The sequence below is a fragment of the Ictalurus punctatus genome, chromosome 12 (genome assembly GCF_001660625.3).
Source record: "Ictalurus punctatus breed USDA103 chromosome 12, Coco_2.0, whole genome shotgun sequence".
Taxonomy (NCBI): Eukaryota; Metazoa; Chordata; class Actinopteri; order Siluriformes; family Ictaluridae; genus Ictalurus; species Ictalurus punctatus.
In genome coordinates, this window is record NC_030427.2 from 19319072 (window position 1) to 19346934 (window position 27863).

General features: G+C 38.6%; 2 protein-coding genes across 3 annotated transcripts in view; one reads left to right on the forward strand and one right to left on the reverse strand.

Moving 5' to 3' along the window:
* Positions 1 to 8005: 8005 nt before the first annotated feature.
* On the forward strand, positions 8006 to 13641 carry il11b (interleukin 11b). 2 transcript variants are annotated; one of them, XM_017480829.3, is made up of 6 exons: positions 8036 to 8122; positions 10065 to 10129; positions 10474 to 10631; positions 11962 to 12051; positions 12335 to 12493; positions 13081 to 13641. In XM_017480829.3, exons 3-6 carry the CDS (start codon positions 10536 to 10538, stop codon positions 13282 to 13284), a joined length of 549 nt encoding a protein of 182 aa, XP_017336318.1. In that variant the 5' UTR covers positions 8036 to 8122; positions 10065 to 10129; positions 10474 to 10535; the 3' UTR covers positions 13285 to 13641. The 2 variants fall into 2 exon arrangements, with proteins under 2 accessions (XP_017336317.1, XP_017336318.1); XM_017480828.3 differs by lacking the exon at positions 10065 to 10129 and having other exon boundaries at positions 8006 to 8122; positions 13081 to 13639.
* Positions 13642 to 16795: 3154 nt separating this feature from the next.
* Positions 16796 to 27863, reverse strand: part of slc2a3a (solute carrier family 2 member 3a) — a 29503-nt gene continuing 18435 nt past the window's right edge. Inside the window, exons 7-12 of the mRNA XM_017482509.3 lie at positions 24767 to 24954; positions 24564 to 24668; positions 22491 to 22589; positions 22194 to 22397; positions 20425 to 20707; positions 16796 to 17715 (exon numbers count right to left, since the gene is read on the reverse strand). Coding sequence (XP_017337998.1) covers positions 17621 to 17715; positions 20425 to 20707; positions 22194 to 22397; positions 22491 to 22589; positions 24564 to 24668; positions 24767 to 24954 — 974 coding nt within the window. The 3' untranslated portion in view covers positions 16796 to 17620. The remainder of the gene's footprint in view (positions 17716 to 20424; positions 20708 to 22193; positions 22398 to 22490; positions 22590 to 24563; positions 24669 to 24766; positions 24955 to 27863) is intronic.

A 27863-nucleotide genomic window follows, 5' to 3' on the forward strand; every position in this document is an offset into this window, starting at 1 on the left:
TCTGGATAAACTGCATCGTATTAAACACAGGAATGATGGTAATCCAACAGTGGCTTGAAGATATGCCCACACATCAGCCAAGCGTCTTGCCCTAATCCGCAGAGCTAACTGTAAAAAAATGGACAACTGAAAAATAAATTACTTTCAATGTGATTATCATTATTATTATTATTATTATTATTATTATTATTATTACTAGAGCGTGGAACAATAGCTAGGGAGGTAGATATCAGCTAGGACAGCAGAGAGAAATGGACAGAAGCCCATTGAGACATAAGAAGGTAGTGCTGGTCAGAGAGAAACAAAAAACAAAGACTCTGTCTAAGTGAAACCTTTTTTTATAAAGAAACCTTGTCCTCATAAAACCTTTTCAAGAAGAACAACTAACTGTGCATGCTCCACAAATTTAAGATAACATATAGACATGACTAATTAATTGTGGTGAAGAAGATTGATCTGTTTTTAACAAAAAGGCAAAACCCAGCCTAAGATGAGTACGCTGTGGAGAAAGGTATAAAAAGGGCTGTGTTTGCATAATTTAGACTTTCTGCAGACTGTCTCACTTTATTGTTTCAATAAAGTTTAATTACTTTTTGACATCTACAAACCTCCTGTCTCTAAAGTTTTTTGTTAGGCTGGAAAGATTACCTCCCATGACAATATCTCAATATGAGGTTATTGATAAAACTCTGCAGTATCTGATATGAATGTACATTTGACACGGTATCATGGCAAGGTGTATATATTATGGTCAATACGCAATTTAAATGAGATGAGATGATCTGAGATAGCTTCAGACTGCGGAATTGTTTACTATTTTCTATATTAAATCTGTATGTTAGTATCAGGTCAAGAGTGTGACCACCATTATGAGTGGGTTCTATTACATTCTGATTGACCTCTACTGAATCTAGAATAGACACAACCACTGTTCTCACAGGGTCTTCCGGGTTATCAAAACGAATATTAAAGTCGCTAAAAATTTATGTTTTGTCTAAAGAAACAAACAGGTTAGAGATCAAAAAGGCAAATTCACCAAGGAATTCAAAATATGGCTCTGTGGGTCTGTAAATAATAATTAGTTGAATCAACTCTAGACTTATTTTTGTGGCTACATGTGTTATACTAGCATGAAGAACTTCAAAAGAGTTGAATTTATGACTGGGTTTTGGTGTGGCACCTAGATCCAGCACGTATCCAGCACGACTGACTTTATTTAATGCTACTGTATGTACTGATCTGGTTTAATGCATATTTCTGTCAAACATTATATTAAACTCCTGATCAGAAATTTCATTAACAATAAGTGCTTTAGATGTAAGAGATCTAATATTTAACAGTCCTAGCTTCAGATCAAAGGTGTTGGCTGTGTATTCGGTATGACCTAATTTTATGTTAATCAGGTTACTAAAACAAACTTTCTGAAAATTTCTACATTTTTGTTTAGCTCAGGGAACAGACACTGTCTCGATATTGTGGAACCTAGGTGACAACTCAGTGAACCTGCCACAGGTGATCTCACTAAACTAATAATGGAACTATGAACAGGAAGTCAGGGGGAGGTTGGTCTTGTGCACTCTGCCTCCCTCTTCTGGACAGGTCGTGGTGTGACACTGCCAGCAACTTCAGTAGTTTCTTGTTGATCTCAGATTATTATCATAAGTGTAAGCACTACATAGGGCGATTTTGTGACCTTAGTATTATATAGTTCAATCTGGCATTTCTGTTGAAAGTTAGTTAACTGCATAAACGAATTTCCTGGAGGATGCTTTATTCCATTTAATCCAAGGGTGGCCAACACCTTAATGTGCAGAAACAAGAACCAAATCACAACCAGAACTGAGTCCATTAATCTCTGTAGTCTGAGGCTTATCTTGAGTGTGGAATACTGCTCTCTCATTGAAAACAGTCCAGACACAACCAGAACACATCTGTACATTCCACTGACTCGCTCTCCTTGAACAATAATGAATTCAGGCTGAGTCCTATACAATATATGAAATCTCCTGAGTGGGAGTCAGAACACTTTTGGACATGTTTATACAGAAAGCCTAGAGCACTCTGATGCTGTGTGAGCATACTGGTGTATTCCAAGGCTTCCTGTTCTAACTGACCTGCCAAAAACCAGTTGTCAATGTAAGTAGCCAGACAAATGCCCTTCCTTCTGAGCAGCACCTTGGCCGCCTCAGGGCACTCAAGGACTCAGTAAGAGCCCGAAAGTGAGAACCATTTTTTTTGTCTTGAAATGTAAATCTCAGAAACGTTCTGTGGGGAGGGTATATAGTCATAAGCTGTTTGTTTTAAAGCTAGAAAATACTTCAAATAGAAATCACACTAAGTCTCCTTGGGAGGTATTACTTTTATCACTCCTTTGTCTGACAGCAAGGATATATCTTCACCAAAGACTCAAAGCGATTCGCCCTGAGCCTTTGAAATCAGTATTCCCCTGACCTGAGGTGGAGTGACAGAAAATTGGAGTCAACCATGCTACCCTGGCTTCCAGGGGTTTAGGCTGTGCCAGGGGTCCTGCTTGTGTTGCCATGGGGCATTTGAATTCTGAAGGACAGCTGCCTGTGCAAAGGTCTGGTAAGGGCCAATGGGCAGGGCAGATTGCCTTCTTAAGGAGGCATATCTGCAGACCTTTGCATTCTTGTTTCTTTTCCTCACAGCACTGTTACATGGAGGATATGGCAAGGCCAAACAAGCCCTTAGGGTCTACTGGAATATCCAATAGATTAAGTTTCTGCTTTTGAGAAAGGCTGGAGAGGTTAAGCCACTGTGCTCTATTCTGTGTCATTGTGATGCCCATGGCCCTTCCAAATGCTTGGATGACACAATGATGCAGATGTAGAGAAAAGGTAATCACAGTGCAGATCTCGTCCCTCTGACTGCAGTCTGGTTATGGAGGTCATGTCCTCCTTTAGCTCAGCCTGGTATGCATTACGCATGTAGAAGACATTAAGGGGTCTTGTTGCCATGGCGACTGAAAGTAACATTTTCTGTCATGGAAGACTGGAATTTATCCAACTTGGGGGAAAATGAAGGGTCAGGCACAGTCACAGACTTCAGACCTGGGTGGAGTTGAAATGGCACTACTGGCTCGCGGGTTTTTGGCAGAGAACAGTTTATTACATGAGCTGGAGATCTCCTCTTTGCACTCTGGGAAGATAAAAGATAAGTTGCCTTACTGTGCTTCCCGTCATAGCAAGATCTGCAGATCCATGCTAAGAGGCTGGGTGACGTCATTATCAAAGCTGGAGCATGGGCAGCCTGATGAGATATGTTAAAAGTAGCCTCATCAAAGTCATCTTCATCCGAAAATACTGCCTGCCATTCACAGAGCAAGGCAGCCTTATCTTCCTCCTCTTCTGGAATTTGTGCCATGGCCACTAGGGCCTTGCTGAACATTTCCACTAGCATGTTGGCTTTGTCAAGCTGATCTGGTTGTAGTCTCCAGAATTGTTGAGCTGATCGTCAAACTGATCTGGTTGTAGTCTCCAGAATCTCTGCACTGATTGCTGAATGACCTAGCATAGTCTCCAGCAATGGATCATTTGGCATGCTAGTTTGCATCAGAGGCTCTTCAGGGAGATGCATGCACAATGCTAACAAAGGTTTGGCAAGGCTAATGCAGACGGGGCAGATTGCAACCTGAGACACAAAGCGCATCTGGTGTGAGTGTCTGCACCTAAACTTTTGTTGCTGCATGGGCATACTTGAAGGAGGAGGCTTTTCTGTATCCTTGGTGTGGGAAGTATCCTTATCGAAAAGGTTGTTTGCAAATCCTTTGCTCTGTATCTAGTTTGGAGATGAGAAACTGAGGCTAAGGGCCACTAGCTTGCTCCCTAACTTGAGATTGTTCAATGTTGAGTGAGTCCACATTTTGGCTGCAGATAAACTCTGTATTTCTTTAAAAAAAATTCTGTGGTGAAGGTAAGGTTCTTCATGGCCGAGTTAGCTTAGCACCCGGCAATTAATTTGTAAGCTCGACCGAATTGTTTAGCCAGGCCCCCACTGTGGCCATGTCAAGGTAGAACATTCTGAGTAAATTGAGAAGTGGTATTTGAATGATGCTGATCGAGCTTGGACTCTTAAGTGTCATGGCTGTCAGTCAATGAGAGTTGACACATTACAATAAGGGCTTCTGAGGACTACGCAGAGAGACATATCCCACAGTAAGATACAAAAAGGAATGCTTGAAAAAGAACCTTCCTTCTGCAGACTCCTGCTAAACCATGCCCCAACCTGCTTCATACTGCCACCCCCAACTATGCAACCTACATTTAATTCATTTATAGAACTGAGCAGTTGAGGATTAAGGGCCCAGTAGTGGCAGCTTGGCAGTGCTGGGATTTGAGCTCACAATTTTCCAATCAGTAGTCCAAAATCTTAACCACTGAGCTACCATGTCATAACTTAATAGAAACATAACGAAACATAATAGACAGGCTATTTCCAGTGTAGTGTTTGGTCTACCCCGAGGTGCCAAGGCATGGGGTTATATTAAGGCGTGTGGAACAACATTTCCATGTGGCTTTTTGGGACCAATTACTGGGTCAGTGATTACCTGTTTGAGTGTCCCAGCTCACTCAACATAAATTACAAAATGCGGAAAAGCCAGTGCCATCACAGCCTTCATTTTGGCCATCAAATAAAATTTTATTGGTCACATACACAACCATACACAATACGATGCGTAGTACTGATATGTAGACTTTTTATGACTGTCCAGTGACATAAAACAGATTTTTTGATAAAAACAGAACTTACTTACATAGAAATAGAAAAAGAAAATTATAAAAATATAAGATAAATAAAATATAAAATATACACAAGGGGGGTATGGTGGATTAGTGGATTAGTGTTGCTTTAATATGCTATGTGTATTGACAGGAATGTTGGATTAATATGCTGTGTGTATCGACAGGAATGCATTACTTAAAATGTTGTTGCATGATTTTTCCAGTGGGAAATCTGCTAGAGGGTTTAGCAAGGGAGACATCCACATACAGAGGCAATGCAAGTGGGCCTTCTGGCATTTTTTCCCTCTTTATTGTCCTTAGGTTACCATGATATCATCATAAGGAATGAGAAATACATTGACAAGCATTTTAGAATATAAACATTTATCATCATAGTTTTGCAGTATAGCAACAAATTAGAAAATCTAACAGTCTGAAAGTGTTACTATATGTAGTCCAAGATCAAGCTTCCCAATTAGATAAACAACATCATTGTTACATTATGTAGGGTACAACAGAACATATTTGGTAAAGTGTTGGCATTTATACTGTAAATTGTTTTCTCTTTCTTTTTTGGCTTCCAGACAGTTATTTTCTTTCTGAAAAGCACACTTATTCAAAATCAACTTTTACAAGTCCCACATGCTAGAGAGGCCCCCTTTAAGGGGGTTCCTGGTATTGCGGTGTGCATTACCTTGTGCATTCCTTGGCATTTTCAGACCATGAGCCATTTCACCATCTATCACTCTTTTTATAGAACAGCGGAGGATAGCAAAAAGAAAGAAAGAAAAACTACTAATGAGATATGTTGAGTCATTGTGACACATAATTTTTTTTGCAACTTCCCCCCACTAGGCAGTGAAGATAACTCTCTCTCAAACATTCCATACATACCCTATCTCATTGAAAAGCAAAGTCAGGGGAAAAGTCTGACAAAAATGGAAATCACCTCTTTATCTCTCTCTGTGTGTGAGCACACATCTACTGTACAGTATATGTACATCAGTGATAAAAGAATGAGAAGAATGCTGACTGATGAGTAAGAGAGTACCATTCATATGTCCAGAACAAAAAAGTATAGGCCCTTAATCAACCATAGTTTATAAAAATTTTGATTAAATAAATGTCCTATATATTTTTTTATAATGTTAATAAAGATGGTAGGAGATCCTCAATTTATTTTTTACATTTTAATGTTTGGGGAAAATAAAGGAATACATATAACCTAAGCATCTTTTGGATTCTCTCATTTGTAATATTCAAACAAAGTCATCCTGGCATTTCTGTTCTACCTCAGCCAGAATGAGAGTCAATGAATTTTTTTGGGACGGTGGAATCCATAAATTCGTTCCACATGTGTATAGAGCATGCAGTGGCACATCATGTCAGATTAATATTCCAGTGAAATGAGGCTACATGACCTGAAAAGTATAGATGGAACTGTCACAGAACAATGATGTCACTGTTCAGCAATTACATCACAGGAACAACTTAGGAAAGTCTGATGCTAACATCAGTGTCAGCCTCAACATGGCTAAGACTCACTAATGAACATGGCAGACGTCTGGGTCATCCCCAAAAAATGTGTGAACTTGTCCAAGGTTGTGTTCTGTGTGAGGAATAAAGTTGTAGGAAACCAGGAAATTTATGCTTGAATATAATCATTCATTAATAACCCACATTATAAGACAGGAGAATACACAGTTCATCCTGTTCATGCATTGTTTTCACACCTGGCTTCATAAAGAATATGGCTTTCTTATGCAAGACAATAGTTGGCTTTGCAATAAAAGTTTTGTTGTTTGTCATAATCCAAACGTTCACCTTGTCAGATGTTTGTGAAAATTTAAAACTAAGGTTGGCATGAAATGCTTCAAAAATGTATTGAATCTTCATTAAATAGTCTATGCAATAAACGCTGTACAAAAATATGAAGCAGCTGTCAGCTTTTTGATTCGCCTGTGATTTGCATTTGATTCTTACATGATTATGTTTAGAGAGGAGAATGATGCTAACTATGCATTCCTGTGCAATCAGAAAGCATCACAAGCTAAAAACACAGCCTGGCTCTTCCCTGCAGACAAGAAACTATTGCTTGCTTGCAGTGCCAACCCAGAAATGCAGGATAAAGAATGTAATGTGACAGGTTTCCTTAACTGAATTAAACCTTGACAATGAAGCATTATATTAAATTCCCCCCCCCCCCCCCCCCCTTATATTACTAATAATTGTTAAAAAAAAATATTTACCAATGACCAAATCCATTTTTGGTGCACTTTTAAATTTTGATATGGCAATTTCAAATTCAATATATGGCTAAAACTAAACCAATAATAAATTAGTGTTATGTTAGTTGCAGAGAGATGCTTCCATATTGCAACATGTAATGAAGTCTGGGTGAAATTGTATACTGCACACTAAAATTAATTGAATTTCTGAGTTACCCAGTCACTTCCTGAGCAACTTGCAGCCTGCATATAATCCCCAAACAGCACTATCCTGCTCAGTACTCTTATCAGTCTTCAAGTGAGAAGCATTCAGTAGGGGAACAAGAGAGAGCATGTGTGTGTGTGTGTAAGTGTCTCAGTTGAAATATCTGGCGGATGTGTCACAGGGTGTCGAGTAGTTGATGTGGGGATGAAGAAGACAGTGAGCAGCCGGGGGAGACTGTGGCATTTGTTTTTTTAACAGAAAGAATAAAAGAGAGGCTGTTATTCATTTTTTAAATACTGCTGGAATAGTTTGTACTGCCATATGTTCTCATATCTCTGAATGTGTACCTTTAACTTGACATTGATCTAGTGTTAGGTAATAAGTGTCCTAAAGATTTCTCATACTGTATGTACTGTCAGACTACCAGCCGGTCTCTGTGTGTGATGATATAGGGAGGTAAGCGATGTTTTCTTAGAGATGTCTAAGCTTATGTGATTTTTTCCCATACTGACATGCAAGACTTGATTACATTAGAAAGTGTTTTTACCTTTAATCTGTATGATCACTTTGCGTTCAAAAAAATGTGATATTTTGCTGATATTGCACTTTAGAAAGGACACTACTCATTGAAACCGAACAGAACAACAACAACAAACTAAGTAAAGCAAAAACAAGTACTGAAAACTGATTAATTAAGTTCTTTAAAAGAAGATAATACGTTTTTTTTTTGTTGTTTTTTTGGGGGTGGGGGCGGGGGCGAGGGGCTGGGGGGGATGAATGTGGGTGTATTTTTTGTGAATGAACAGAATGAGTCAGAGCAAAAGAGTGTGTCATAGTCATACTATAAATGGGAACTCTTACACTACTCTAAACATTAGTTGTGTGATAGATTGTGTGCTTGTCAGAGCCCCAGTTTACTGCTAGATTGTTTGGGATAGCCATGAAATGTAAGTTTATTTTGTACCCTCTATATGATTCCGTCGTCATTCTATCATAAGACTCTTAGGTCTTTGCTGTGTGTGTGTGTGTGTGTGTGTGTGTGTGTGTGTGTGTGTGTGTGTGTGTGTGTGTGTGTGTGTGTGTGTGTGTGTGTGTGTGTGTGTGTGTGTGTGTGTGTGTGTGTGTGTGTGTGTGTGTCCACACAGTCTCATGCTCATGATAGAATTTGTGTGTGAGTACATCACTGTCCTGACTAATATTTTAATTAAGCACTCTGTAAACTTTAACTTTATCATTTATTTCTGCTACATATTGCAATCTGAAAGAAAACCAGTAATTGATATCCAACTAGTGATACAAGAAATTTTTTATTCAATTTCGATGATGTTTATGTTTATTCATAGAACTTCTTAGTCATGGGATCTTTAAATAATATTCACAGTTTATTCAGACAGTGTTATGTTTTTAAAACTGACCTTGAAATTTCCATAGCAATGACTGTCTGAGTGGACTTTCACTGAAAAGTACTTTAACTGAAAAGTGCTGCATTGCCTGGATATTGACCTGTCAGCATAAGAGCATAATGACTCGGAAGCTGATTATTAATGGCTATTGCATGTTGATAGAAACTGTAAGTTCATTCTAAGGCTAAATCTGTACAACACAGGTTAATTTTTTTTTAAACATAATTTAAAAACTATGGTGTTAATAAAATTTTCAATCAAAGTTAATACATTTTATAAAATGTAAAAATTTATGTGAAGAAAATTGTTTCCAGATGTGTAGAATTTGTAGTCAATAAATACATACTTTCACTTGATGAATGTACTTGAGGCTAGCACTTTCTCAGAACTGTGTGAAGAGAGGTGAGATGCTGTTATCACTGGAAATCACAGGAAGGGACTTGTTTATTTCCAGTGAAGTAGAGGCAGTTTACTCGCATCAAAGACTACAGGAAATAACACAGACTAGAATTTATCAGACAATTAGATCTTACAGTTAGTTCAACTGTGTTCTAGCATTGCTGTGACATACATTAAAAATAAAAATCTTGTCTTGCCTGTGAGCATCCATTTATTAAGCAACAAATGGCTTTTTCTGTATATAAAGAACACATTAATACACAAAATTCCTATCAGGTTAACACTAACAGAACCTATTAAAAGAATTAAACCAGTAATCTGTTAGACAGATTCAATTCAATTCAAGGCCTGTACTCATCATACTAACTTTGACCATGGCTCATTTGTGTTTAATGTTCCTAAGAGCTGAACCAGACATCAAACAAGTCTGATGTTAGCATTAATTGTTTGTGTATGACAGTTTCCTGGATGTTTGGCCTTATGGCAGTCTGTGGTATAACTTGGAAAGTTACAATGCCATTTAAGTGCGATTGGCTATTATGTCTCTCCTCTTAGCCGCATTAAGAACTATAGTTCAGAAAGTAAAAAACAAATGCTATCTGAAGAGGTTTGTTACAAATGGTGGCCATTTTCAGAATACCAGAATGAAATATTTTAACACGGATACATTTGAAATGTTTTAAGCAATCTCTAACCATATCTGACTTTAGAAATCTGACTTCAGATTTCAGGGTACAAATAGCCTCATTTTGCATCATTGTGCTTTCCATGGCGTTCTGTATATATATAGTAATCCTATCCAGAAAGGGCCAGTATGGGTGCAGGTTTTCATTCAAGCAGAAGCCACATCTGTTGAAATCCAGGATCAGCTGATTAAACAGGTGGAATCTGGTGTGTCTCTTGCTTGATTGGAAGGAAAGCTTGCACTCATTGTGGACAACATTGGACAACCCTGATATAAAGGAGAATATACATCACTTGGTCTCCATGCCAGAGTTGCCAGAGAGACATTTACAGTAAATTTAAGAATGATGTCAGACGAGTCACTTCCTTCTTCAGAAAAGCGTAATGTGTGTATCATAACCAGGTCAGCACAAGGGTACCTTCATCAGTTACAAAGCCATTAAAGCCCTGAAGCAACTGAAATACCTTGTAAGTACATCTTGCACAACATAAATTTAAGGGTGAAAATTCCAAAAGAATGAGACCACTTTGTGCCACATAAATTGTGACTATGGCACTTTTATGTAACCATAACTGTTGCTAAAATCTGTTGCAGCAGCAAGTCTGCTCTGATTTGCTTTTTAAATATATATAAAAAAAAAAGCTCTCTCTATGCCACACCTTAGTAATAACACAGTTATATCAGCATTTGAAGGACTGGAACACTTGCTCAAAATGTGCTGAATCAGGATAGATGAAAGGTAATTGTTAAAATTACATGTTGGACTATCCAAAAAAAAAAAAAATCCTTTCTTCTCTTCCTTTGATGACAGTACTACCCGAGTCCTCCTGCGTGTTATTTTTATTGCTACTGGTGGAACTTCCTGTCTTAGCAATGTCTCGTCCAACCCCAATGAGACATCGCAAAGACAGCCTGACAAAGCTGTCTCAGAAGATGCGTCGGCTGATAAATATAGTGCAAAGGGCTGTGGTAAGTTTAATGTGGTTTCAGTACGTTTTTTTTATGATTACTAAATCGTTCTTATGAATTTGGTGCAAATGATTTGTTTGTTGCATGGGAGACCTCCTGGGGAAAACTAAGGTTGCTGCTGGAAGTGGTATTAGAGAGGTCAGCAGGGGGTGCTCACCCTGTGGTCTGTGTGGGTCTTAATACTCCAGTATAGTGATGGGGACACTAGAGTAGTAGATTACTTTATTTGTCCCTGTGGGAAAATTGGTTTGCAGCACAATCACAAGGCATTTTATCATAAACATCACAAAGTAACCAACATAACATTCTCATACACATACCTTGCACCTTGCTAGAGATAGACTGGCCAAACCATCTGAATATCCCACTTATCGTTATGTATATTACCTGTATAAAATCTTTATGGATTGTGGAACAAACGAAAATTTTCATCTATTTTTAGTGAATAGATGGAGGCAATACTGTCACCCAGTCGGCAGCAATACAAATGAAGAGGCAAGGGGGTGCCTCTTGTCACCTACAATGTTGTTTGCCTTATTCATTACTCTCTCTCTGTAGATACATTCCATACTTGATAACTTAGTCTCTAGCAGTTTACTGGCCATTATTATCGTTTTTCTAACAGACTGTTTCTGTGCCTCCATAGCATTTCCAAACCAACAAATGATGCAGAAGGTTAGAACACTTTCAATAAAAGCACAGAAAAACATTTGGGGCATTTTTTTGTGGACATGAAAGGATAAGAATTTCTTTAAAAAGTACATTCTTTGTTGTGTCTTAGTGCCTATAGTGCTTTACTATATTATACTGTAAAAACAGCACCATCTTTCAGATGAGACGTTAAACTGAGGTCCTGACTCTCTGTGGTCATTAAAAATCCCAGGACATTTCTCGTAAAGAGTAGAGTATAACCCAGGTGTCCTGGCAAAATTGCCCCATTGACCCTTATCTATCATGGCCACCTAATAATTGCCATCCCTAAATTGGCTACATCACACTCCTCTCTTGCCCACTAACAGCTGGTGTGTGGTGGGGTTTCTGGCGCACTATGGCTGCTGTCGCATCATCCAGGTGGCTGCTACACACTGGTGGTGCTTGAGGAGATTTTCCCCCCATACAATATAATGCGCTTTGAGTGCTTAGAAAAGCGATAAATAAATCTAAGGAATTATTATTTGTTATTATAAGTCTGTATTGAGAGCATTCCCAGGACCCAAATGATGACTGCATACTGTATTTATCAACTTGTATTTATCAACTTTAACAACTGGGCCTCTGTATGTAACTTTCTCTCCTAATCTCACTGACTATATGTATTGTAATTTATCAGCACCACCTTGACACCAGTCTACCCTTCGAACACAACCTTACTTCTCTGCCTACTTTAAACTTCAGGCCACGAGACCTAGCAGCAGTGACGGTAAGACCTATTCAACATAATGTAAACATTTCATTGTAAATGCTCACATAGATATTAAACAGAATAGAACAGGATACATGGTACCAGCTATTACATTTCCAGATTATTTAGTTTTAGTTTCAGTTTTATATAATTACATTAAGAGTAGATTTTTCAGTACATTTGGACAACATTATCTTCATTTGCTTTCACATTTTGGCAATGAGAGGGTTACAAGCTTCAGATACGTGATGTTTTTTCATACATATTCCATTTTAATATATTATTCATTTACACCCAAAAGGAAAATAGCACCCTATCACAGCTCTCTTCAGGCCTCCACTCTTTCAAGCTGCACTTTGACTGGCTGCTGTACTGGCACAACCAATCAGGTTTGGTGTCAAATAAAATCAAGGAAATTGCAGATGAAATCCAGTCTATCAGCATGCTTGAACAAATACAGGTAAGAGGTACAATTCTGGAGTAGCTGCCAAGTTAATTTAATGCAGGACATTCTATATACAGCTATAAGTAACAGGTAGAAGAAGTACAAGATAGTGCACATAGTCACCACTATGCATTATATGTAATATCATCACATGTTGGAATATTAAATGAAGTGAATCATTAATGTAAAAATCTTAAAATGGATCATAAGAATATATATATATATATATATATATATATATATATATATATATATATATATATATATATATATATATATATATATATATATACACACACAGTGTAGTCAGTCATTCTTAACTTTAGTTTATCTTCTTCTTGCTGTTGTGTTTTCTGACTTTTTTGAAGTCATAGAGTGAAAGAATAAAAATTGTGTTTGATCTTATACCTCAAAACTACTGCTAAGGAGTTATGGCCTCTTATATACCTGTTTTCTGGTCTCTAAGGAAATTTACCTAAAGGCATTGAAAGATGGTTCAATGATTAACCTAATACAGGTTATGAGCAGACAGCTTAAATAATGGTAAATTGTGTGGTGAACTGAAAGTGAATTCTCCCCTAATTTCCATTATTTCTTTTTAGACAAATTCATCTGGACAAAATACTCTTCTCTCCATGCCTCCTCTTACATCTGCCTGGGACATATACAGGACATCTGCAGTAATTCACAAGAGACTACTGGACTTCTGTAACTGGTATCTTAGAGCTCTACAGGTCCTTATCTACAAGCAAACAACTGATGACAAGAGAGGCCACTACCAAGAAGAAGGACACCGCTATATTTAAAAATGTGACAGTGTTGGATCTGGAAGAATTAGACAGTGGCCAGTTATTTCTGCCTTTGAAGATTTTTTTTTGTTAAAATTAATTGTTTTTACACTTAACATGTTTTTACACTTTTTGTCTCATACAGATTTCACAGCTGACCAAACGCATCTATTTATGTTTTTCTGGCAAATCTGGAAGTTTTCTATTTAATATTTAAGTGTATTTATTGAAGAAAGTTGTGTTTACTGAGGAAGCACTTTACAGACATTATAGGATATTGTTGTTTCAAGAAGTTGTTTTAAGAAAAAACATTGTGTTGTTTGTTTATTTCTACATTCAAACAAAAAATTGGAACAAGACACAAAATTTCATACTCAGGAAGTATGTCTTGCTAGACATTAGTACTGTACAGGACAGTATAGTAAAACACATACTGAAACCAAAGTTATATATAAAAAGATGAATTCTTGAACTTGAACAGTGGCAGTAATAATGAATAACCATGTGACAAGATTAAAATAGCAAATGTGCTTTACAAAACAAGATCATGTAGAGGAGATTGTAATGGCCTAATACTTCTCACTCAGTCTAGTCCACTGCAATTACATGCTGTTCTTTTACTTAGATTTTAGTCCTTCATGTCTGATTCATATTTTTTATATGACAATCCTAGTTATAAAGTTACACATATGGATATTATTGGCACTGTGGATACATTAACTCATAGTAAATTGGATGCACATCACCCATGGATGTCATCGGTAAAAGGGACAAAGTGAATCAAGCCACTGACATTTTCTCTCACTTGTTGTGCCTAAAACAGTCCCACATAATTCTCATCCCATGACCACAATCTTGTGAAATTTTTATAGAAATTTCAGTTGTTTATCAAACTAATGGTTATTGTATGATAAATAATACAGCATGATTATTTACTGTTCACTATGATTAAGAGGCTGTCAATACAGAAGTTTTCTGGTTAATACCTTAAGAATGCACTAGACTTGAAAGTTTGGTGTATTTCACCAATTAATATCTGAATGAATTAAATGAATGAATGAAATAGGGAAGCCACACCTAATCTAGAAATGTATTAATGAATCCCAGATAATGCCAATAATCCCGGTGCATCATTGATTAGTATGATCAGGTACACAATGTATATGGCCAAAAGAATATGGACACCTGACCATAATACCAGTATGTGCTTCTTGAGCATCTTATTACAAAGGCATTGCATAAATACAGAGTTGGCCCTGCCTTTGTTGATATAACAGCCTCCACTTCCAAACCAACCTTGGAAAACCATGCTTTCAAGGAGCTTGATTTGTACACAAGAGAATTGTCATGCTGAAACAGGTTTGGGCCTCTTAGTTTCAGTGAAGGGAAACTGTAATGCTACAGCATACCAAGACATTAGAGACAGTCATGTGCCTCCAACTTTGTGGCAAAGATTTGGGGAAGGCTCACATAATCAGAGTCATGGTCAGGCGTCCACATACATTTGGCCACATAGTTATGTTTGTTATGTAGAATGCATGAAACACTCTGACGTTCAGAATTCTATCAGCAATCTCTTCCAACACGTGCTTTAAGCTTAGAGAAGCCACTGACTCTGTCTCTACATGTGAGGCAGCTGTTCTAAGCTCTTGCATTTGGCCCATACCCGCTGTCATCTTCTCGGTCTTCTGTGGTTTCCCAAGTAGGACAAGAAGGGAATTTGAGAGGGAATTGAATTAGCCCAGGCGTACAACTAGACTGAACTCCACCATGATTCATTTTAACTCTCAGAAGTTTATTCCAAATGTAAGTTGAGCAGTTGGTGTTGAAATCCTTAGATTGAAGTGAATTTCCGGCACAAAATCAGCAATGGATGGAAAATACCTCAGGAACAAATGAATATCTTGAGATGAATCATATCTCAGGAGGATGCAAATACCTCAGGACAAAATGACCATTCCATAGATCATGCTTTAACATGCTGTTCAAGGACTTTTTGCATTCTAAAAAAGATGCATCATTTACCGTTTAGAGTGCGGATGTTTGTGCTGTGCCCTAATTCTGGCTTCCTGCCTGGCCATCTCTTGCCTGTCTGCAATTGCACAATATGGTATTGTATTATGACATTTAAGTTCACATTAAGTTCACATTAGTAGAGATGCACACAGGTTAAAATAAAACACCTGGGCAAAGCAAGTGAGGTAGAAAAGAGTGACAAAAAAGACATGATACTCAATTCTAAGAAGGGAGCTTATGACATTAATTCTATTCAACATTTCAAATGTGGACAAATGTAAAAAGGCTTCAGTTTATCACGTCCCTCCAGAAATGTCCCTCTCATGGTCACTTGGATGACCTGTGGTTGCCGACTGAGGAATCTGTCAATCAAGTTTTTTCTACCATTAATTAAAAAAAGACAGGTGTAAAAACCCCACATCTACTTAGAAAGAAGTGACTTGATGGGTGTTAAGGTTGCTATTCTGTCACAGTTACCAGTTAGTGGTATTTCTTTTACTCTTGGTGTTGATTAAGCAGTTAATAAGGTGTTTTACTTGCCTGCTGATGAAGTAGATTGTCTTTTGTTTGGAAATAGCATGCTAACTAGTAGTAATAATAGCTCTGGTGTTTTGTACCTGCATTAATTTGTGAAAAAAGTCTGCTCAGTGTATTTTTATATATACCTGAAAATACACAACCTTCTATTACTATCCTAACCGTAGACTATATGGATAACAAAGGCTCAAATGTTTTGTAATGACTTCCTAAAATGAAGTTTAACAAACACCGTAAAAGTAGTGCAGGCGTCACATCTCTGGTTTGGTAATACTGTAAGGACATAAAGCGAGCCTTAATACTGGAAGTGTTGCCTCTCAGATCCTCTCTGAATGTGCAAAACGGGTTGATAAAATCAGTTTTTCTGATTTGGCATCACAGTCAATATGACCTTGTCACAATAAGCAAGAGGTATAAAATAATAACAGAAATACTTTGGAGTTAATGAAGTTAAGGAAAAGTACAAAACAAGTGCAAGAATCAGTAGTTCGGTCATAGGGATACATTTTTGTTCTCTTCAAGGGAATGATGTTATTAATTAATTGTTTATTTATTACATATTACATGTTTATGTTTATTTTTGTCTTAGCCTATAGCCTTTGCCATTCTAAGAGAAGACAGTCCTCCTTATGGGCCTTTTTTGGGTTCCTTCGCATATAGTATCTGTGCTAGTGTGGTGGGAAGGTTCTAGGAAATGATTGCTGTATAATGGCACCGTTTATGTTAAATACTGCATCATGTGAAATTACAGTTTTCAGACATTGAAAGTTTTCACACCCCCCCCCCCCCCGATATTCATACCCCTTTAATATTATAAATAAATAAATATTTGTAGTTACACAAAGAAATGCTTCTTGCTTAATTTACAACCTAAAACCTAACCTTCCAGTTAAAGCTGGAAACAGCTTTTCTGTTTTAATACATTATTGTTGTATTTTACTCAATTACAGCTATGCGCAAATAATTATTACAACAATTCACAATCATTTTATTTATTTATTTATCCAGTGATTAGAGGGACAATCTTTTACACACACAAAACTTCAGAAATGTTGACTGTTTCACTGTGAAGGGAAAAATATGTTAAGATGTATATTCTTTCTACTTATATACTCTCTTAATATTTGTCTAGAAGCAGAAGAGGAATCAAGATAAAACATTGATAATAATTTAAATATGGATAAATTTACTTTAAAATGTTTAAAATATTTATTTATAACAAAATACCTCTATAGCTTTGCACATGAAATGGTGTTTACAGTGAAGCCACTAATGCAGGTTGGTGATTACAATGTATGAGTAATATTTGGTAATATTTTCTTTACATTCTATGGTAGGGTCTTCGATCTTATCCTGAAAGAGCTGATGTGGCTGCAAGTTTTTATTACAGCCAAATTGGAGGCACACTTGATAGTTGATTGGAGATTGCAGCCATACTGGCCCTTTCTGGATAAAAACAGTGGATAACACCCCTGTTCTATGGCATATCATTACTAATAATAATAATGAAAAAAAAATTGATTTGGTTCCTGTTGCAGCAGCGGTGTGGTCAAACGTCAGTTGTGGACAGAGAGGTGGCGGATCGAACTGGCAGGTAACACGTGATGATTCTCACCTGTGCCTTACTAGCCCGAGTTTATTTATGTATGTCTTTTTGTACTTTCAGAGTTTTTCAATAACGCACGAGCAAGCGTTATTATAAAGCATGCCATGAAGCGTGATATTGAACCTGACAGAGCGAAAGACACAAATTTTTTTGTTGTTTTCTGTTGTGTTTTGAAAGTACGCTGAAACCTTGGTTTTAAAGTAGACTCCAACGCCACCATGGAAAAATCCCTGCTAGCCAAATTGAGACTCCTCCAGATGTGGTTTTACACAGCCACCCATACAGGTTGCCTGAACACACAAAAAAATGTGGTTTGGGATGAACTCAAGGCTATGCTCAACATGGGAGTAATCACGTAGTCCCACAGTGACTAGAGCAGCTGGGTGTTTTTAGTGTGGACTTTAGATAAGTCAATGTGGTGTCTAAATATGATGCCCATCCGCATTGATTAACTCTCATTGATTAACTGCTTGACCGGTTATTCGTGGCTCGCTTTTATTCAACACTGGATTTAACTAAGGTGTATTGGCAGATTCCCTTGTTTCCAATATTTGTGAAAAAACTGCCTTTTCCAGTCTGTTTGGGTTACACCAGTTTGTCACCCCTCTGTTTGGGTTATCTGGAGCCCCAGTGACATTTCAACATCTAATGGACAGAATCCTCTGCCCACACAATGCATATGCTGCTACTTACTTGGATGACATAATCATTTATAATAATGATTGGCAGTAGCATTTACAACATCTAATGGCGGTCCTGAGATCCTTGAGATAGGCAGGACTCACAGCAAACCCAATGAAGGTTGCAGTTAGAAGTACGATATCTGGTCTTCCACTTGGGCTAGAGCAGAGACTGAGGCCTGCCCAATATCCAAGATCAAAAAGGGCGTGAGGCAGTTTCGGGGGCTGGCTGGCCATTATTGAATGTTTGTTCCTAACTTTTTGGATGTCACCAGCCCACTGACTGACCTCACTAAAAAGGGGCGCCAGATCTGGTTTTATATGGGGGCCCACTGTTGCATTCTCCTGACTTTTCTTTCCCTTTTATTTTGCAGATTGAAATGTCGGACAGAGGGTTGGGGGCTGTTTTGTCCCAGGTGGTGGAGGGAGAGGAGCTTCCCATTCTGAGGGAGACAAGGTACAGCACCATTAAGAAGAAGTGTCTGCCCATCAAGTGGGAAGTCCTCACCCTTCGATACTGCCTACTGGGGTGCCCTTTCACCCTGTGTTCCGATCCTGCCCCACTCCAATGGCTCCACCGTATGAATGACGCCAACACGCCAATCACTCATTGGTGTCTGGCACTTCAGCCATTCAAATTTGAGGTGGTCCACAGGAGTCAGGGGGTAGGGGGTGGCGGGGGCCTGGTCAAGCATCAGCTGTGGACGGAGAGGAGGTGGGTTGAACTGGTAGGTAACATAAGCCCAAATTTATTTGTCTTTTTGTATTTTCATTGTTTTTTCCATAGCCCACGAGCGAGAGAAAGAGACAGAGTGTGAGTCTGCTTGGCAGAGCTTGCGAGACATACACACACCCATGTACACATGCCATGAAGCATGAACTTTAACCTGATGGAGCAAAAGCGGCGTGTTTTTTGTTGTTTCTGTTGTGTTTTGAAAGTACAATGAAAAGCCCGGTTTGAATAAACGTGAGCCTGGAGCTCAGGTAAAATTCCGCCTGTCTCTCGAGTCTTCTGCCACACTCTCCCACACCAGCATACAGTTCTATTTTAGGCTTCTTTTTCTTATTTTTAGGCTTAATTTTATTTCTCAAAACATAAAGTCGATTAGCCCCCGGATTTGATGCATTCAGACTGAGAACACTGTTACAAGTATACATAGACTTAAAACACACTAATTTGGCCTTCAAGGAGAAAAATCATATACATTAATTGCACATCATTTTGACAAGAAAGGATCACCTCGGTACAGGACATATAGTACTATATCACATTTTTGACATTAAGACAGGAAAAAACTATATTTTTAAACTCTCTCTTGGACCTTAAAAGTGCACAGAAATAAAGAAATGTTTTATTTTTACACAAATATATCAATATATCAATATTACCAATATTTTATATCAATATTTCACACAACAAAACTTAAAATATATTTCATAAACAGATCAATAATAAACAAACAAACAAATAGAATAAATAAATAAATAAATAAATAAATAAATAAATAAATAAATAAATAAATAAATAAAGTAGGGCTAAGCAAGCAAGGTGCAGTTTAGATTTAACTCATTTCTGAAACACAAACTGCTCTAATCTGTAATCTCTACTCAATAAATTGGTATGGCACAAGAACATTTAACAAAACATCGGGAAACCTGATTATTGTCTGCCCCCCCCCCCCCCCCCCCCCCATTTTTCAAAAACATCTGTTATGTTCATGTCTAGGAATTTTAGATTACCTATACATTGGATTAATTGTTTGTTGGAGGCAACAATTACTTTGAATGAAGTTGCACTTGTAGAGGCCACATTATATACTATCTGTCATAATTATGTACTTATAGTTGCAAGCATTACTACTTAGTGCTTACCACTATTAAATCAGCAACTATAGCAACTCCTATATACTTTTTTCAAACTGCTTTTTGGATATCAACAGTTAATTATGATATTTAGTGATTAGTGGTGCCTAAAATGATCATTTTTCAGGATCACAAATACTAAAATTAGCTATCACTTCCTTATTTGAGTTTAAACCTAAACTAGGTTTCATTATGTATAATATGTGCATTGTGATGGAAACTTAATTCAAAATAAAGTCCAGTCCAGTCCAATATTACTATAAGTAATTCACCAGGATTTCATTGCACTAGCTCCATCAAAACAGAAAAATGACTTCAATACATTTTACTGACACTGTGGACAGTGTAAAATTATATCTAACATAAAAAAAATCTTCAATTTTAACTAAATACTTTTTACTACATCTGTAGTAGATGTAACCAGTGGTTGTGTAGCAGATTCAGGTTTCTCCTCACCATTCACAGCTTCTCTAGAAATGCTCCCAGAGGAACTTCTCTTCTCCTTCGCTTCAGAATTCGTCGCCACCAATGGGACTTTTTCCTTGACTATAGTGGTAGGCACTGTGACCGCATCAACCTCCTGTACACTGGTGCTTGGAGGAGGCGGAGCACCACTGAAGCCTTGAGCAATCTCTTCAAAGGTCCGGCCCTTGGTCTCAGGAACACGGAAGTATGTGAAGATGAAAAAGAAGATGAGGAAGATCATGAAGATAATGAAAACATATGGTCCACACAGTTCCTGTAAAGTAAGATTCATAGCTTGTTAACAATCCTCCAAATAACAAAACCAGAGCATCTTACAGAGTCCTAAAATATTATATAGTATATTGCACAAATAATAATAGGGTGCATCCAACCTTTGTTCTGGAACACCTACTAAATGCGCTTTATGTAAATGTACCAATAGCTTGGTGCTTGTATTTCACCTCTCATAACCACCATTGAGAATAATCTGGATACCAGATGACGCAGTATTTGGTTTAAAGACCATTGGTCCCATTGTTCTTCTCACTTCATATACATCAGTCCTTATGGACCTTGGAGTGTAACAGTTTGTGACTATCAGAGCTACAGATAATCTGGACTCCTATGACCTTTTATCATCTGCATTAATATCTTCAGGCTCCATTTTTTGGAGCCATACAGAACATTGTGGCTACTAGCTTGAGTTGGTTAGCAAGTTATTTATTACTCCTGCACTGTCCAGGAGTTAGCTACAATCAGTTCTTTGCTCAGAGCTTTTGTGAAGTTTTGTGGGTGAGTGGTCAGAATTACTCCCTCGCCATACCGCACTCGCCACTACTGAGCTTGTGAAATAAGCTAGATTCTGCTAACATGCATACAGATGCCTCCCTCAGTGCTTTGTCTCTGAGCCCTCTGACAGGCAGCCTTTTGATTATTGTGCATAACATAGCTAAGTGGTCTACCTCAATATACCACCGCTGTCCACTGTTGAGCTTGTAATGTTAGCTGGACCACTGTACTTTATCACCTGATCTTCCTATGCCTCATTGTCTAGTGAACCAGCAGGCCTGACGCTAAGTCTGCTATCATGTTAAGACACTGTTCATAGCTAGTGTACTATGTTAGCCAGATTGCTAATTACTGGGGTTAGAGTTGAGTCTTTTGCACTAAACCCTCTTTCACTCATTTGAGACGTTTTTTTTCTTCCCTCGCCTAAGCTCCCTGGATGCTGAGGACAAACAACAGCTATGTGTCCACTGCCATTGTATTGACCTCACAAATGTAGTCTCTAAGCAGCTTTAGACATCCACTGTGCTAAATGTGTAGTAATGCCAATGCAAACATAGTCCTTGACTGCATGGCTATTTGCAGATCATTGTATCAAATTTGTTCTTCTGGATGGTGCCAGTCAGGAAGGATTTCACTGTGCCACAGTACACAGCATATGAAGAGAACATTAAAGAAGGTTTGAACAGTCTGTGATACAACTCTACATTCAGATGTACACTACCCAAGCAACGATTGCACAAAATTGGAAAACTGGAATGATTGCTCCTAAACCCTGCTCCTAGCAGGTTACACTGAAAATGTCATATTAAACAAATATTTTTGCATTTGTGGCACTGAACAAGGCTGATTAGTTTTGAGGTTTTTGTCTTTTCGAAACGTCTAATGTGGTTGTGTGTAATTTACACAATGCTTTTTTAGTAGTGTTTTTTCCCATACTTTGGTGCTTTAGCATTAGAAGTAACATTACTAACCTTTAACTTTGGGAAACTTATGCCCACAAGGAAGTTGGCCGTCCAGTTGGAACATCCTGCAACGGCCATGGCGGCAGGCCGTGGTCCTTGAGAGAAAAGCTCAGCAACAATGAACCATGGGATGGGTCCTGGACCCATCTCAAACATCGCCACAAAGGCAAACACTGCTGCAATGCTCAGGTATTTTAGAGACTCGATGTGGTCCTAGTCAGGAACAGAGACAATAACAATCAGGTCTTGGTCACTGGAAAAAGAAAATGAAAGAGGTGACATCAGTAAAGTGGCTATGGGACCTACCAATGCAAGGGTGATGGTCATTACCAGGGCACTGACTGCCATGCCACCCAAGCCAATAAGATGTAAAGTCCTTCGTCCAGCTCTTTCAACAAGGAAGAGCTTCAAGCAAAAGAAGTCTGATGTGAAAACCACAGACTAACAAACATGTTCTCCACAATTTTAATTATTTAAAATATAGCTAATATATCTAATTCACATGATTTTCTACTTAACCCAAGTGTGATCAATCAGCCAAGACCTGTCTGGTGTCTAGTGATAATATAGCTGCTTCAATATTGCTTTATTAGCTTTTCAGCATATATCTTATTCAGTAAAGCCTATTCAGCTTATTCACCTAACTGAATTAATATGGCAAATGGTCTGCACTTATATAGCGCCTTTTAACCTTAGCGGTTCTTAGCAGTTCTACAAGTTCTACAGGTTCTACACAGGTGCTAGCCTGCCATTGGGAGCATCTTCAGTGTTGGGGTTTAGTGTCTTGCCCAAGGACACTTCAGCATGTAGGAAAGGAATCAAACCCTGCGGTTAGTGGACAACCTGCTCTAGCACCTGAGCCACACCACCCCATATGCAATTCTGTTAAATCCCAAATTTATGGATGCCCACCTCATGATTCAACTCAGACTTGAACTTGAAAGAAAAACAAAGAAGAAAGCCTTTTTTGGCACATACATTACATTGTGGTCAGCGTGCAGGGTCAGCCATGACACGGTGCCCCTGGGCCACATAGGGTTAAGGGCCGTGCTACAGGGTCCGACAGTTTCAGCTTGCTGGTGCTGGCACTTAATTTGACTGACTTGAATTGGACTCGAGATTTAAGATTTGTGAAATTCTACTCTGCATAAAGACTTTTTTTTAATTAAAAAAATTAATAATTGAAACACCTAAGGGTTATCTCAATGATTTCTCAAAGGACAAAAATGTGCACTGGGCCAATTAACCAAGGTGTGTAAGTATGCTCATGTCAATAGTGAAACATATTTTTCTTACATGTTTTCAGCTCATATTTTTCTTACAAGTTTTGTTTAATAGAAGCTGTGGTAACTTAGCTGTCAGATGTCATGTAATCCACATAATGGAGGTCAGGATGGATGCAAGTGCAGATAAGAGCTTTTATTAAAGAGAGGCAGGCAGACAAATCCAATTCATGAGACAAAAGCATGGTCAAAAATCAGGCAATGGGTATGGCGATCTGTAAATGGGCATGAAACAGGCAAGGCAAAAGCATGTAGAGAGAAATAAGATCAAAGACTATGAAACAAACCGCAGAAAAGGATACAAATGCTTGGTACGATGATAACACTCAATACTTCGCAAAGAGTGAATACCTTGATAGTCCTGTTAAACTGTGGTGTGATTGTGTGTGAGATTAGATGCAGGTGTGCATGATTAGAATGAAAGTGAGTGTTCTGGGAATTGCGGTCCATTGCGGCCATGTTTGTAGGCTGCAGTGCAGGATGGGAAATATAGTCACTGGTTTGCTGTGACATGACAGTATGACATGATTAGAAAAAGTTGAATCATTAAATCATTAAACTTGCCTTGGGTGTTATCATTGTTTGTAGGACTACCAGACAAAAAATATATAAACCTTTTCTACTAGGCTAGTTTGGTGTCGCTAGCCAACAGGAGGCACAACTAAGCTATCACTGTATGGATTTAGTTGCTACACTTCCATGCAAAGTGTGCTAGCTGTCCATATACTCTGCTCATATCATGTTCACCTAACTTGGAACTCATACACACCTTGTTTGCCTGCTCAGCATGAGAGGATGTTGGTGTTTCATTTTCAAAACCTTTACTGGTTAAAAAAATAATTTTAAAAAATCACAGTATATCCATTTTTCCACTCACACTGACTGTGAGTTAGCGTTTGGCAGAAATGAGATCTGTCAGCCAGTAAGACACGAGTACAACCATGTGTTTTCCTGTAAACCCTGTGTGATTAGTCTTGCCTCCATTATTGGAGAATTATTTGGGGTTAAAGAACAAATCTTTGGGCCTACAGCCCTGAATGCCCAGCCCAGGTTGCGCCTCTGGTACCAACAGTTTTAGCTAAGCTTTTTTACTTACAGATACCACAGTGAAAACAGTGTTCACAACTCCAGCTCCGATGGTAGCATATATTGGCTTGGTCACACCAGCAGATGCAAAAATACCCGTTGAGTAGTAGAACACCTGAAAGAAATACAGTTAAGTGCACAATGGTGTTACTTAAGTGCACACTAGAGTAGTTGTTAGAATGTCTGGTGTGTTTTACTGTCTATATAACTCACAGCATTGATCCCCGACAGTTGTTGGGAGAGCTGAATCATGATAGCAATGAGAAGCGGCTGACGATACACAGCTGTGCGGAAGAGCTCCGGGATGGTCATCCTCTTTTCCATGTTCATTTTTATACCTTCTTCCTTCATCTCTTGCATTTCCTTTGACACATCCTCATAGCCACGGAGACGCACCAATGCTGAAGCAGAAACCAGTGGTTAGTTATTCTGACTGTTTATTAAGGAGTGCAAGGGGTTTCATTTTGCCTGAAGAAGGAATTGGAATGTATCTGAAATATTAAATCTTTTTTCAATTTTAATATAATTTGTCACATAGTTGTGGTAAATTAAATCAGCTTCAAATATTATGCATCGTATGATCAAATTTAATAGATGATAGACTGTATTTAATCTGGTGATCACCCAGACTCCAGAATCAGGTCTGTTCATGTGTGGTACAGACGCAATTTATTAACATCCAGTCAATTAGAGCTGACTGGATTTCAAGACAGACCTTGAAGTGTTGGAATCACTTCACAAGCAGACACAATATAACATTTACAGAAGTGCTTTGTAGTATCCATCATAAATATGTAGTCATGTTAGTACAGTAGGTTAGGGTCTAAGAACACCATCAATCCAAAACCCTTCTTGGTGAAGAGGAAAGTCTTCAGTCTTTGTCTGAAGACAAGTAGTGATTCAGCTTTTCAGACAACCAGGGGAAGTTCATTCCACCACCTGGGTGCCAGTACAGTCAAAAGTCTTGATGCATGTCTTCCTTGTATATTGCGGAATGGTGGGTAAAGCCAAGTTGTGCTAGAAGCTTGATGGGTGCTGCGGAGTGGGGTTTGATAATTGCCTTTGGGTAGTTGGGAGCTGCTTGATTTTTGGATTTGCAGGTAAGCAGGAGCTTTTTTTTTTTATTAAAACCGATGTGACCAACTACAGGAAACCAGTGGAGCAAATGCAGCAATAGGGTTATGGAGCAGAACTTGGGGTGGGGGGTAGTCTTGCTGAATTCTTTGTCAGTTGCAAGGGTCAGATGACATGCAGTTGAGATGACAAGGTCTGATCCTCCTTATGTTGTAAAAGAGAAACCGGCATGATCGAGTCAGGATAGCAGCATGAGGAGAGAATAATAGTTGGTTGCCCACAATTACTGCAAGGTTGTGGGCTTGTCAGAAGGTGTGATCCAATGGTCATCCAGGAAGATTTACAGCAACTTAGTCTTGTTGTGATTTAGTTTCAGCTGATGAGCTGCCATCACTCCAACACTCATGTTTCTGCCTGCATCTCAGACTGTCACACAGACTTCTTGTAATTACAGTCTGAACAATTGCAGGCAGAACCATGAGTGTTTGAGGTAGGAAAGGAGAGCATGAGTTGGGGGTCAACAAAATAACCATGTATGGATATTACCTTATGGACAAGTGGGTATAGAAGGAGAACAAAAGAGCACCCAGAACAGAGCCTTGTGGGAAACTAGTGGAGAGTCTGCATAAAGCATATGGAGACCCTACTACCTGATATAACTATATCTCTAGGTACGAAGCCTATGAACACTAATTCCAAGGATCATAGTGGTGGACAGAAGAGTCTCCTGATTAATAGTGTCTGTGGCTGCTGAGGGGTCAAGAAGGATCAGGACTGATGACAGTTTGGCCAATGAAGTGCCAAGAAGCTTCTCAGTAACAGCCACAATGGCAGTTTGTGGTACACAAATCTTAACCCTTTGATGAATCCATGGCAGTTGATAAAATGGTTAATGAATAAATGAACAAATCAATAATTGAATGAATCAAAGATTAAATTAATGAGTATAATTTCGGAACATGCTCCTTTAAACTGTGTAGCTACTGTGACGGCAGGCCAGTGGTCCGCGCAGAAAGAAAGAAAAGCGCTCCCCACACAACTGCCGCCGCGGTGCTGAAAGAACAGCTCCGCTTCAGCACCACTTTTGTTTTGGATAGCATGTGGGTGCAAGACGGGGCTACATAAACACACACTTCTGATGGTTAATGATCACAGCGGCAGTTCACCACGATCTTGCAGCCGATGGAAGAGTATAAAAGGGCTCTCCCCCAACAGCCAGGGGAGCTATAACTTCTGTAACTCTGTTAATGCCTTTCTCTCTGTCTCCTGGAAACCGGATCAGAGGAAGACTACACTCCCTGGCTGCCTCTCCAGAACCCCATGGGGAACCCCCTGGAGATCTGCACACCTCTTGGGTCACTCCACAACGCCACTTAACTGTGATACCGGGATCCCAGCACCGAACAAGAGCGTCCAGAGCACCTCACTCCACTTCCCTTCCCCCACTTCAAGACACTATTTCTCACCTAAGACACCTGCTGTGTGTCTGTGCTCAGCGCACTGCAGCCTAGAGTCCCTACACTACACAACATTAACTTCCATTCACATCACAATCACAGTGTTCTCCTTAGAGTCAGAATGGTACTAGATTTCCCATTTCCACAAAAGATTTTTTTCAGTATCACAATCAGCTAGATATCTGCAAAGTTAAATTATGTCCAATGCTAAAAGTTAATGTACTACACCAAAGACAGTAATTGGTCACTCTGAAGTGGTCTGTCAACAAGCAAAGCACTGCAACTTTAACTACCATACATATTTGTAGATGGGTACAATTTTTCCCCCTGCATTTTACTTTCATCCAAGTAATAGTGTGGATTTTTAAAACTGGTTTATGCTGGGATTCTGGAACATTAGTCAGCTTCTAACATAACAGAACTTGCCAAATATTATTTTACTGTACTGTAGGTTGTACTTTTTTCTGCAGAGGAAGGGGTCATCTTCATCAGTTAGAAGGAAATGTAAATATCCAATCATGAGACCATTTTTTGAAACAACTGTGAAAAGAACTACTGAACATATGATAAGGAATCTTATTTACTGGTTATTTGTGGTGAGATCGGAAAAAAATAAAATAAAAAGTCCCTGTGATGACATTTTAAGTAAAGTACAAGTTGCTCCTTTATTGAGTTCAATGGAAGTGTCATAACCTGCTGTTGCTCAAGGACGTTAGTTTTAATCTTGTGTGTGCACCAAAGAGGAAGTTTATTTTGCACTTAGGGCTTCAAATATTCAT

Bases quoted from the DNA above. Each gene is read 5' to 3' on its own strand.
- il11b (XM_017480828.3), top strand. The intron at 10,632-11,961 runs GTAAGTTTAATG...GTAATTTATCAG, and splicing joins ATATAGTGCAAAGGGCTGTG to CACCACCTTGACACCAGTCT. The intron at 12,052-12,334 runs GTAAGACCTATT...TACACCCAAAAG, and splicing joins GAGACCTAGCAGCAGTGACG to GAAAATAGCACCCTATCACA.